We start from the raw sequence: 12533 nt of genomic DNA, 5'->3' as shown, positions 1-12533 counted from the left end.
TGTTCCCGCTACCTCGACCACCTCTACCTCGTCCTCTGCTTGTACCTGCCCGTTGTGAGTTTTCCCCCACAATGCTAAACTCTAAAGTCTAAGGTCTTTTAGAATTATCCCTCCATGTAGGACAGTCCCTGATAATGTGTCCTGATTGATGGAAACGATGACATACAATTGGTTGAACTCCCCAACATTCACCAGTATGTCTCCTACCGCAATTAGCACAAGAGGGAATAGATCTTCCACTGAACGATCTGGCTGGACCGGGTCTTGCTCCAGATCTACCCCAAGTAGGCCCGCCTCTACTAAAAAAACTGAAGAAGACCTGCTAGTCTAACCTACTCCTCGGCCTCTGAACCAACCCCTCTGCGAATCAGAACCCCTAAAGGAAACTGCACCACGTTATCCCGCTATAAGATTCAGGTTACCTGTCAATTTCTTTCGTTTAGCTTCAGTAGAACTCCTTTCAATTGACGTCTCTTCTGCCCTTAGTGCCGCTTCCAGCAGTGCACCATAACTTGGAGGTTTGATTGCTATTTTCTCCCGAATCTCAAGTCTCAACCCCCTTTCAAATCTGTCTCTTCTCAATTCATCGGTACTCACTTCTTCTAGGGCATATTTTGACAATCTCACAAATTATAGTTCATATTCAGCAACAGATAACTCATTCTGCTTTAATTCAAGGAACTCAACTTTCTTACGGTTTCTGTAGACCGGCGGAGTATATTTGTCAGCAAATTCTTTCAAAAAGTCATTCCATGTTAAAGTAACAGGTCGATTCTTGCTGTTTTCCACCAGTCTAAGGCATCTTTCTCCAGTAAGGACACTTCATACCTCAACTTTTGCTCAGAAGTACACTCGATTCTGTCCAACACCCTTTCCGTATTTCTCAGTCATTCTTCTGCTTCAGCAGGGTCAGTTGTACCGACAAATACCTTCGCCCCCTGTCTCCTCACTATTTCGTAATTCTTGTCAATAACTGCATCATGTGGCTGTGATGGTAGCGGTGGAGCCATCCTCTGCATCATTTCCATAAACTATTGCATAAAATAGTTTATTTCTGATTGTGGGGCATTTCTATTTTGGGGTTCTAACCCCTGATGTTCTGATGCAGAATCATGACCCTGTACAGACTATAATGACTCAGTTGGGCCAGCAGCGTTTTTCCTTGACTCTTCCATCCTATATGAAATGCACACATGTGAGTAGTTTCCTAGTATATACATCTTACGTATAATATTATATTTCATCTATTATCCTTAGGGAATCTAATCCCTACTCTGATACCACCTAATGTAGCACCCCCTTTGCTACAAGGTCATAACAGTCATACTTATAGTAATTCCTTGTATTTGTATATAAATGCACATAATTATCTAATCAATATGCATACGTAATCACAACTTTATAACGATATAGTCAACCCACAACATCACACATATACAAATCAAACACCACAGTTGATCTCTACGCCTATGTTCTCTTTATACAAACAAAATAAGATTTGTACTCTAGCTGACAAAGAGGAGAAAACAGCATACTGGCCCGACCTGCCTGAGTATAGCGCGTAGACCTATTCTTCAACAGTCAGACACCTCAAAGTCTACTCCTGAAAGAAAATATCAACAGAGGGATGAGCCTGCCACTCAATAAGTAAATAATCAGCCCTATCTATATATGTATATCAAACACAGCCCAAATAGGACAAGTAGGCAACATGCATGGATTACAGTGAATTTAATTCCAACATAATCAATTGTAGTACACCACATAGCTATCTCACAAATAAATAATCAATTAAGCTTTATTTTTCCTAGTTTGCTTACCAGAAGGTGATATCGTGTTTTTTTCCGTCAACTCAATCTCACCGTTATATAAATTTAAGTGAATCCCCTTGACAGTCGGCTCATCAATCTTATTTCGCATCATAGCTCTTTCAATTTGCATCATAGCTCTTTTATTTCGCATCATAGCTCTTTTCACATCACTTTGCATCATAGCTCTTTTATTTCGCATCATAGCTCTTTTCACATCACATCTTTTTCATATCGCATCAAAGTTATTTTCATTTCATTTCTTTCTCATAACGCATCAAAGCTCTTTTAATTTCATTTCGTCTTATAGGCTTTTCAACACATCAAGGGGTATTCACACCACAATTATATTCAATTTCCACCACTCCCTCCTTTCCACATATCACCATTCTTGTAAGCAACTAGTAACGTAGAACAATATATCAACATATTCTCATTCCAAACATCCACAACACATCAAACAACAAACATAATATTTCAACACACTTCCTCATTTTACGTACATAATATCGTCAATCAAATCAAATCATTCACCACTCATACATTTTCAGATAAATCAATATCAGCATGAACCACAAATTCATATAACAGTAAAACAATATCAGCATGAACCACAAATTCATATAATAGTTAAACAATATCAGCATGAACCACAAATTCATATAACAGTAAAACTACAAATAAAAAGGGGACATATATAGATAATACTAATTATTTACTTACCTCGACCTTACAACGCCTTTATCTATTCAATAGATAGATTCGGTCTTTTCACTTTACCCTCATATCCTATAATGAGTTATACCACATACAGTTAATATATCGAGAATATCGTAACTTCTTTTAAATATAATATTAAATATTATTCGTACAATTTCTAATAATTCTTCAATATTCCATTTCTATCCAAGTACAAATCTTCATTTTTCCTCTTTATTAACATACCATTTATTAAATATAATTTTCGAAATATTTCTATGAATTTTCTATCAATTTCTCGCTATTATATAATTTAAATTAAATAACAATACGTAGAATTGCGTATTTGGTTAACAATTCCGATGAAATTGTATAAATTGGCTATAGCAACATTCAAATCTAATAAATTTAATAATCTAATTAACCAACGATATCATTTTTATATTCGATTTGATATTTAATTCGACACTATTTTAAATAGCCAAATTCGTAAAATATTCCAATTAAATAGTATATCGCTTAGTATAAACAACATTTAATAAACGGACTAATTAAATAATATAATTATATAAATTAATAAAAATTAAAATTACAACCTTTCGTACCTCTGTTTCCTTTTTCTTTTTCCACAAAAAATGTGTGTGTATTGTGTGCAATGTATATGTGTGTGAATGTATGTGTACAAGGAACAACAACAAAAAGAAAGAAAAGAAAGAGAAAGAAAGAGAGAGTGAGGCGGTGGGGTGGTGGCCCCACCTCCCACTCTCAACTCTCTCTCTCCTACTATATGTATATATATATACATATTATTTTTATATATATAATATTATTATTATTTTATTTATTTAATTAAACTTTTCTAAAAATATCATTTACGTCCTTCCTAATTTTCTTAATTAATATAAATTATTCCAAAATATTATAACGAACTCCTATTTAATTCATTCAAGTGTTATTATATTCCAATTATGACCCATAATTTATTAGCTAATTAACTAAATTTCATGAAAATTTACCAATTAATCCTACAATTATGTAGTATAATATTTGGGGCGTCACAGGGCTAGTCCTTATTATTTAATAAGTTGGATCTTATTAATTAATAAAGACAAGCTGGAGTTATGTATTTAATTAGATTGAATACAAGTTGGGCTCAATTAAATAGAATTGTATTAAAATTAAATTTAAATAAAGAAATCATTGGGCTTTTATTTTTACTTAGTAAAACTCATGGAAGCCCTTTTGAGCCTATGGGAAAAATTCCATGGAAGGAAATAAATGGCTAGCAAATTGCAATTTTGGAAAGTGCAATTTTTAGTCATTGTTGGGGATCTCTTTACTTGAAATAAAGAGAAATATATATTGTAGATAGAAAAAAAATGTATTTAGACACATTCTTAACTATCAATACAAGATATATATATATATGTCACATAATTATTTAAAAAAATAATTATCACATTATTAAACAACAAAAAAAAAATTCCCTCCTTCCTAGCACCTCTGGGCCGCCCCCTCTCTTGTGCACTTGGAGTGATTTTTCTCTTGTTATCTTCTAGTAAAGAAAACATAGAGATTCTGATTCCAGTGTGGTGTGGACAAATTAGAGAATTCCTACATTTGAACCTCAAGTGAAGAACATTTCAACCAACGTTAGAAAACGAAGGTATCATAAACCTTCTTTATTTTTCGATTTATGTAATTTTCACCTTAACCCTATGTTTGTTTATTTTATTATACATCAAACACCCGAGAACTTCAAGGGTACACTCCTTGGGTTCATTATTTTCTATGCTTTAATTTTATTATTATGCGTTTTTATTTACCGATTTTGCTAGCACGTTTCTGGGTTGTACCACGTGATCATTCACCCCCATGTCAGATTATATGTGTTGGAATAAGGGGAATATCTCCTTTCCGGTGGTCCAAAAAATTCTTATATGACATTAGCATGCTCCGTGGGTTCTTAAAGCATAGGGCAATCAATCGGTGGGGTGCCCCATGGAAGTGCATGTTATGGCTAGTGAAAAGACTAGAAAACTTAAAGAATAAGTAAAATTTTAATCCATAATTTAAATGCACATTTGTTTTGGTGAGTTTATCACACAAAAAAATGTATAAAAACCTAACAGAGGTTAATAGAATATTCTAGTTGGACAGGCGTCAAAATCGTGAAAGAAAAAATATTTATAATTAAGCCAAAACTCAAGGGAGTTTGTTGCAATTTACGCGTATTGAAGAGACTAGAAGATCTTAAATAAAGATATGTTGAGCTCACAGTTTTTTGGATAACTTAAAAAATCCTAAATACTTTATTTTGAAATTCTATTAGCACTTTAGAAACAAAATTACCAAAAAAATTTATATAACTTATGCTTTCTGAAACATTTTAAAAATATTTTGAAAAGCTTATAAGCTCAACCAAACCCTCTTATATGCATCATTTTGTATTGAGTTTTAGGGATAATTACACTTCACTTCCCTAAAGTTTAATATAATTACACATAGATCTCGTATGGTTGGAAAATTACATGAAGCAAGCTGAGATTTGCTTTGTCTAATATATAAGTCTCTCAGTTAGTCAAAATTCACTGAATTTGTTGATATTAACAAAAAAAACTAAATAAAAATTGATATCTACACTCGGTTAATTTATTACTAACTTATTGCATGTCAAACAATTTTCTTCAAACTACGCTACCCTTATAATAGCGAAAATATACCTCCTCACATGCATTAATGCATAAAGACGTACGAGGGTAATTTGGATATAAAAAATTTATTTGTCCTACAATAAATCAATAATAAGTCAATTGTGATTAAATATTTTTTTTTTTTTGTTAATATCAACAAATTTAATAATTTTAATTAACTGAAGGACTTATTTATTAAATCAAAGCAACTATTAAAGGTGCCAGAGTGTAATTTTTCAAATTGCAGAGAATCTACATATAATTATATTAAACCTTAGAGGAAGAGGGTGTAATTATCACTTGTTTTTAATGGATGCTGGAGACGACCTAGCTACTTTAATGGTGAATTGAATTTTGTTTTTTTTTTTTGGCAAATTTTGTTGCATTTCTTTTTTGGGAAAGGTAAATTTCATAAATGGAAAAAAGAGGTATAATATAACAGTGCTCGTATGATATGTTATCCCTCGACAGATCAAAGGATACGCCATAATCTATAAAGTGCACTAGAGCTAATAGAGCTAGGAAGATTTTTGCTAAGAATCCATAGTCTGACGTCCTCTATGATTAAGCTAGCTAACGTAGCCGGCGACCTCGAAATATACTCAAACCGTCTCATGTTGCGTTTCCTCCAAATATGGTAAACGCATGCCCCAAGTATACATTTTTTATTACATTTCATAGATACATCTCTCATGTATAGAATCCTAAAAATAAAATTTATAACATACTCTTTATACACGTAGCATGTAAATATGAAATAAAAAATAAAATGCAACATAATTTGTATTAGAAAATCCAATCCGCTTAAACAGTGCTGCTAGACAACATTTATTACAGCCACAGGGTCCTGATTGGAGAGGATGGCCAAATATTTATTAGCCAAATGTACTGCAGTGGTAGTTTGAACTCAAACACTGCAGCATCAGTCAGGCCTCGTCATATAAGGCAGTGCATTACCAACATCTAGAAAACAATTATGTACAAAGCTTGGAAATAGTACAAATTATGGATATCACTCAACTATTTTGTTTGGGGTCCAGTGTGTCTCATGCCGAGGGAATCAGAGGTGTTAAGTTATGAAGCACTTGGGATAAGTGAAGGTAAACCATTTTGTACAAAATTCTACACCCAAGTTTAACCTGTAGTTCTTGTTTGTTTGCTACTGTATAACACTGACATTTTTAGACAAGATACGCGTTCTTCATAGCATTGAGAAAGTGTCAACTGATTTTCATCCCTAACTACATATTTCTCCCAAGAACAGCAAGAACGTGACAGCACGGCCGAAAAATACTGTCCAGGCAGCCACAAAAGTGATATTAATCATGTTGAAACTGTTGTAACCTGCCACATCTCATGTAACAGTCACACTTCAATTTCATTAACTCAATGCAGAATCTGTTGTTCTCCTCACCTTATCCAGCTCTCCAAGGAAAATAGCCTCAACTTCTCCTCGAAGATTTTCCATATCCTGAGCATATTCTTTGAATTTATCGTCAACAATCAATTGCTGCAACTGTTCCCTCATCCTCTGCAGTGCTAAATCCAGTCCACAGACTTCCTTGAAGACAAGAGCATCAGTAGATCTCAGCAACAACAGTTTCTTAACTGCATATAGAGCCTGCAGAACTTAAACAAGCATACATGAGGAAGGGTACATAATATAGAATTCAAAACTGAAACATGGTTAGGCCTATGAAGAAACACGTCATCAACTACCAATACAAAAAAATTTGGAATCCAAATGGTGATTCAATAATCAAGTTCTCAGGGTTAACAACAATCAAAGACCTTCTCCTGGAGATCAAGGTCTGCTGATGCCATTAGATCAACCACGGATTTTAACAACAAATGATTGCTGAAGAAAGGCGGTTCTTTGCTTTTTCTGCTGTCCAATTGGCACTCAACCAGATCAGCCAAAAGAAACACAGACTTCCGGCGTAATCTGATATCACTGCTTGAGTTACTTAGAATGTTCTGTGAGACAATACAAAAACAACAATTAGAGCTGATAAATACGCATCACACGTGCTATATTACTCTTCAGTATTCAACCAATCACCTGAAGCATCATGTCTCCAGCTTCCATATAGAATAACTCTTGGCCCTCCAGATTATTTCTAATCAAGGCTGAAATAGCATATAACGCTTTTGTGGCTTCTTCAACGTAATTGGAACGTGCCATATCCATTAACTTGGCCAGTGTCCCAAGCTCCAAAATCTGAATAATACCAAATTTTAGATAGCAGTTGAGTCATGTGACTCTTCATCCAGAAACTATTACTCAGATTCTGAAGTGCAATGCGGAAAGCACAAGAACACTTTTGACATTTATTAAAAAAGCTAAGACATACCTGGTTCTGAACAAAAGGATTATTTTGGCTGGCTTTGCCAAGTATCCATGCAGAAATAGTTCTTATCTCTGGGTCTACATTGTCGAGTTCCCTTATGACAGCAGTGAGGCCCCCAAGTTTGTGCAGATCTGACAATAAAACAGAACAATGTCTATTTTGTGACACTGAAGATATACCAATTATAACACAGCAATTGCACCATTAAGAGTGCAGCAAATTTATGCCCAAAGGATTAGACAATTATGCTTTTCTTTTCCTTTTACTTCTAAAAGCAAACAAAAATTAAAACAAAAGAGAAAGCAAAAATGTGGTACTTGGTTCCCACAGATTCAGATGTTGCTTTCATTGTCAAATAGAAATCGTATAATGTGATCCCATTTTCACTCAAGTGGTACCCACTAAGCTATGGTACAAATGCAATGCCTACACAAGCAACACAAATCTTGCATCTCCCAAACATGAACTATTTGTTGTGTGGTGCTCTTATTGCAAATATTAATAATATCTGACTATACTAACTCCCTAATTGTGCCTTCATCCAAGTTTATCGCACCCACTATCCAGAATATGGGCCTAAATCTAAAAAAATATGAACTTCTAATGAGGAATCCCAATTCATCAGGTTTCTTATTTCCTAAAAGAGAAATTTTCCTCCCAAGAACCACCTCTTACATTAGGCTCCATTTGGTTTGATGAGAGGAAAGGGGAAATGAAAAGAGGAGTGTGAGAACCTGATTTATACAGGGGATGTATAACACTCTCTTGTTCCTTATAGTGAAAGAAATCTCAAATCATTCGCCTTATATGGTAGAATTAAATGATTATTTTGTGGTTTTACAAATTCATTTTCTCACATACTAATTCATGAATAAATTACTATTGAATAATTCAAGTTACTCATAACGGACTCATAAATTGATCACTTCAAAGCACTTCAACAATAGTAAGCAAAAAGCGAGTGTAAAAATGGAACTGTTTCTTCTCGTGCTATGTACGATGGCATGAAGAAGGATATGCTACAGATACTATTAACAGGACCAAGGGATAAGTAGGAAGATAAATAAAATAAAAAAAGTTGGAAAGCAATTGTATTTATGGACAATATGATGATAAAAATCAAAATGAGAAATTCTTCTATCCTTCGAGCTATTTTTACTTTTCTATCCAATTTCGGAGTAGAAATAAACAGATTTCAAAGGAATTTTCATCTAATCCTGTTTCGCTTCCCTTCTTTTATTCTTCAATCCAGAAATGATTTTTCTTATACTTCCATTTCCTTTTACATTCACCTTTTAACTTAACGTCTTAACCCATATAGCTCTTAAGTATCACTTTGACACCATAGCACCCACCACCAACAACTCTCAATCAGTACTTTTCAAAATCTTGCAAAGATAACGAAAATTTTTTCAACTCTCATCTAAAATTCCAACAGAGTCAAATAAGAAGTGTAATTTTGGAAGAAACGAATTTCCCAAGTTCATTTTTAATTTCTCACAATTCAGTGAAAAATATTTCTCGTAACTTCAGAAAAACTATAATTGCAGTTTACCTAAATAAACCAAGTTTTGCATAAGAAATAAAATTTACCCATAATAAATTTGTTGTCACCGCACCCATAATACTTTTTATCTATCTTATTCCTTCTCCTTTCTCCCCCTTGTTTGCCATTTTTAAAGTGATCTGAATTTTGCATGTCATGTTCTTCCTGCACAGCAGAAACCTCATAGTTCCTCTTTTCTTCTCCTTTTTCCACATTTCTTATTGTTCACTTTCCCATAATCTGTGGGTAGAATTTTAATTAGTACTACTTCTAAATCTATTCCAACTCTGCACAGATATACTGATACCAGTTTAGGGTTTTTACATCTCTGCAGTTCTTTTTATGCCCATGTAAAATTCTAGCTACTTCTAATATTTAGGATCCAGGAATTGCTAGATACTGTCAGATTGATTATCAATACATATTAGCTTACAAGGTTATTGCTGTATTCACAAAAAAAGTTAAGACATGGGTCAAAGAGTAAAAGATTGTAACTATTCATAGTCTTATAATCCACTTAATATCTCATTAGGTTTCCTGATGTTGCATTAATTCTTCACTACAATTATGAAAATCAGTAGTTAGATATAGCTTAGCCAAAAACAGCCTTCAACGACTTCTTCACTTTATCAGCTTCTCCTTCATAATTAAATGTATCAAAGAATTCTTAAACTCAAAATTCACAAAAATTTGAATTTTACCCTTATCCTTTTTTCCAGACAAGGGGTATGCTCTCTTTAAATTTACTTTACTGGTAGAGGCAAGAAATGCCAAGTCTTTGGCTGGAGGCTGTAAACTACACATACCATTCGCATTGTCTATTGGCTCAACAAGTATCAATAGCTCCTCAAGTGCACGACGGCGATCCTCCAAAGGTACAGACAAGTTATTCAAATCATCTATTGCAATTTTCATCAATTTTGCATCTGATGGTGTATTTAATTTTTCCATTAGTTCCTGTGCCAGCATGCAAAAGGCAACAGTATCAGATACGCAGAAATAGACACAGAACATAGAAATGGTTTTACCTTTAATTTAACATAAAAGAAACTCATTATTAAGTTCGGAAATGACACAGCAGCTGCGTATTGATTCATGATGGTTTGAAACTTCCACCAGATCAGTAGGTTGTAGATGATGCAAAATTTATTACAACATGTTGCTAATAAGCAGGATCAAACAGCAGTGGCACAAATTAATAAGCATTTTATCGACCCCTTATCCTCTAGCATATACAAAAGCTTTTATGTAAAATGGATAAAGTAGATATCAAAAATGTTATATCCATAACAACATTAGTAAAACCCAGCAGCAAAACTGAAGCCACAATTGGAGAGGAAGTTCTGGGAGGACCTACTGGTATCCCTTCCCTAAAAACCTCATGGAAGGATGCTAGCAGAACCCATCAGAGTTCAATAAAGAAAATTGAAGCTCATTAGGATCTTTATTTGACAAAGGCTTTAACATGAAAATAAGCATATTGATCTGATGTTGTAATATACACTGAGAAAAGCAGAAGCCTGCTAGTAGTAGTAACCATAATACAATTTTGTAATTCAATAACACAAAAGTAACTCGTTCTTTTAGGATCTTAATTTCACAAACTATATACATTACCTTTATTTCCATCTGACGTTGCTTCAGGTCCTCAGGAGACAAGTGCTGGATGTCTAATGTAGCTTCCTTTAACTTTGCTGGATCTGAATGGCCTGCATCAATTTGGAAGGACCAATTTTTAAAAAAGAATAAAGAGGGCCAAAAGTTTGACTAGAATAATAATCTGTTTCATATTCCAACATTCCAAATAGACTTCATGATTGCCTCAAACGTTAAGATTATTGGTTATTTTCATTTTCTTGGTCCATTAGCAACAGCCTCTCAATTTGCATTTAACTGGAACCTCAGAAATAGTCCATTCAGGTTTTAGTACAGGCGCACACAGTCAACGAGCTATAGCAGAACACCATTTGTAATCTGCTGCAGTCAATTTAACCTAGCACCGAAATGATCCTAGGTTCATGACATAGATGGCGTAAATGAAGGACAGTTTTTTGGCTGTCTTCAAGATAACAATTCTTGGAACCCAGCAATCAGAAAATGATCAGCCAGACCAAAGCACACAGAAAGTTAACAACCATCAACACATTCACCACGAGCTGAACAGAAAGTTATGGAAAGCATGTCAATGGGGCACTTGTACGTGCGCTTTACATTCTTTTGAACTTTTATCTTAGTAATTAAACACATACAAAGGCATGAACTCTCGTATAAGCAAAAGGACCTTGAATAGAAAAGGAGTCGAGCATCCCAACTAGGTTTAATCTTATAAGAATTGACCCTGAGCTGCCACAAAGTAGCTTATCTGGAATAATCAACCTAGAACAACTAATTTTGCTGAACATCAGAACTAAAAGCTTTATTTCTATTTCCTAGACTGAATTTTGCAAGATTGTAACAAACCCACACCTCAGAACCTCAGAGAAGAGCTGCGGCATAGGTGTAAAACAAATAAGAAGAACAAAGTTGAAACGAACTCAATATCAATATAAAAAGCAGAAGCAGAAGCAGAAATGGAGATGGAGGAAATACCAATAGCCCACTGTAACATCCCATCCAGGGAAGAGAAGCCGCCATCCAAATGCCGTTCCTCCTCATGGACTGTAGGGTCACTCAAATCATCATTGGCTTCGGGTTTCCATCTCAAGAGATCTCCTTCCTCTTTTGCAGTGGACCAAAACAGTCCTACCGACGACGACTTATTCACGCGTTCTGTACGAGCAATCCCCATTAACAGCAACACCAACAACGCCGCCACTGTCGTCGAGATTGACATGGATATCCCCATCTCTGCTTATCTTTTTTGTTCAATTACAATGATCAAGAAGGGACGGCTAGCCTTCTGGGTAGTATTATTCTGAAGATAGTGATACGTCTCCTCCTCCTCCCACTCCCAGTCGTCGTTTGTGCTAATCTCTTGATTCAGACATGTCAAATCTGGAATCTGCTGCTTTTCAAATTACTGATTGTTTTTGGTGGGATGAAGTGATACAAATACTAGAGACAGAAGGTACTAGACGACGGAGGACTGGGCCTAGTGACAGTTTTGTTCTTCTCCACAGTTCATAAACAAGGTGGGTTTGGATCAGTGGTTAGGGCTCGCACCGATTTTTCTGGACTCGTAAATTGATAAAACTATGTGATATACACTAGAAAACACTTTTTATGCAAGGCTGACTCGAAATCAGAACGGAAAAATTTTAAAAAAAGAAAAATCTATTACTACTAAGACAGGTTATGAACAGTTTTTGGTTTATTATTTTTATTTTTTTATTCTTTTTCTACATTTACATGAAGCGGGGCCGTTTCGTAGTTCGCTCTTTTGAAGCGCGGTCATTTCAATTCTTTCGCGTTTAATAACGATAGTTGTCTACCACAG

At 34.7% G+C, this 12533-nt stretch overlaps 1 protein-coding gene across 2 annotated transcripts; it reads right to left on the bottom strand.

Moving 5' to 3' along the window:
* LOC105160153 (hsp70 nucleotide exchange factor FES1) lies at nucleotides 5966-12280 on the bottom strand. Of its 2 annotated transcripts, XM_020693463.1 has the most exons (8): nucleotides 11687-12280; nucleotides 10715-10806; nucleotides 9904-10054; nucleotides 7555-7682; nucleotides 7263-7421; nucleotides 6992-7177; nucleotides 6615-6821; nucleotides 5966-6544 (listed from the first exon to the last, which is right to left on the bottom strand). In XM_020693463.1, the coding sequence occupies exons 1-8, from the start codon at nucleotides 11940-11942 to the stop codon at nucleotides 6524-6526; spliced, it is 1200 nt and encodes a 399-aa protein (XP_020549122.1). In that variant the 5' UTR covers nucleotides 11943-12280; the 3' UTR covers nucleotides 5966-6523. The 2 variants fall into 2 exon arrangements, with proteins under 2 accessions (XP_020549122.1, XP_011075719.1); XM_011077417.2 differs by having other exon boundaries at nucleotides 6195-6821; nucleotides 11687-12279.

Source organism: Sesamum indicum, linkage group LG4 (genome assembly GCF_000512975.1).
Source record: "Sesamum indicum cultivar Zhongzhi No. 13 linkage group LG4, S_indicum_v1.0, whole genome shotgun sequence".
NCBI lineage: Eukaryota > Viridiplantae > Streptophyta > Magnoliopsida > Lamiales > Pedaliaceae > Sesamum > Sesamum indicum.
Note: the sequence above shows the minus strand (reverse complement) of the source record. Positions and strands in the feature narration are given on the sequence as shown.

Coding starts and splice junctions, on each gene's coding strand:
- LOC105160153 (XM_011077417.2), bottom strand. CDS start 11,942: ATGGGGATATCCATGTCAATCTCGACGACAGTGGCGGCGTTGTTGGTG. Junction 10,807..11,686: donor GATGTTACAGTGGGCTATTG/GTATTTCCTCCA, acceptor AAATTGATGCAG/GCCATTCAGATCCAGCAAAG. Junction 6,822..6,991: donor ACCTTGATCTCCAGGAGAAG/GTCTTTGATTGT, acceptor TAAGTTCTGCAG/GCTCTATATGCAGTTAAGAA.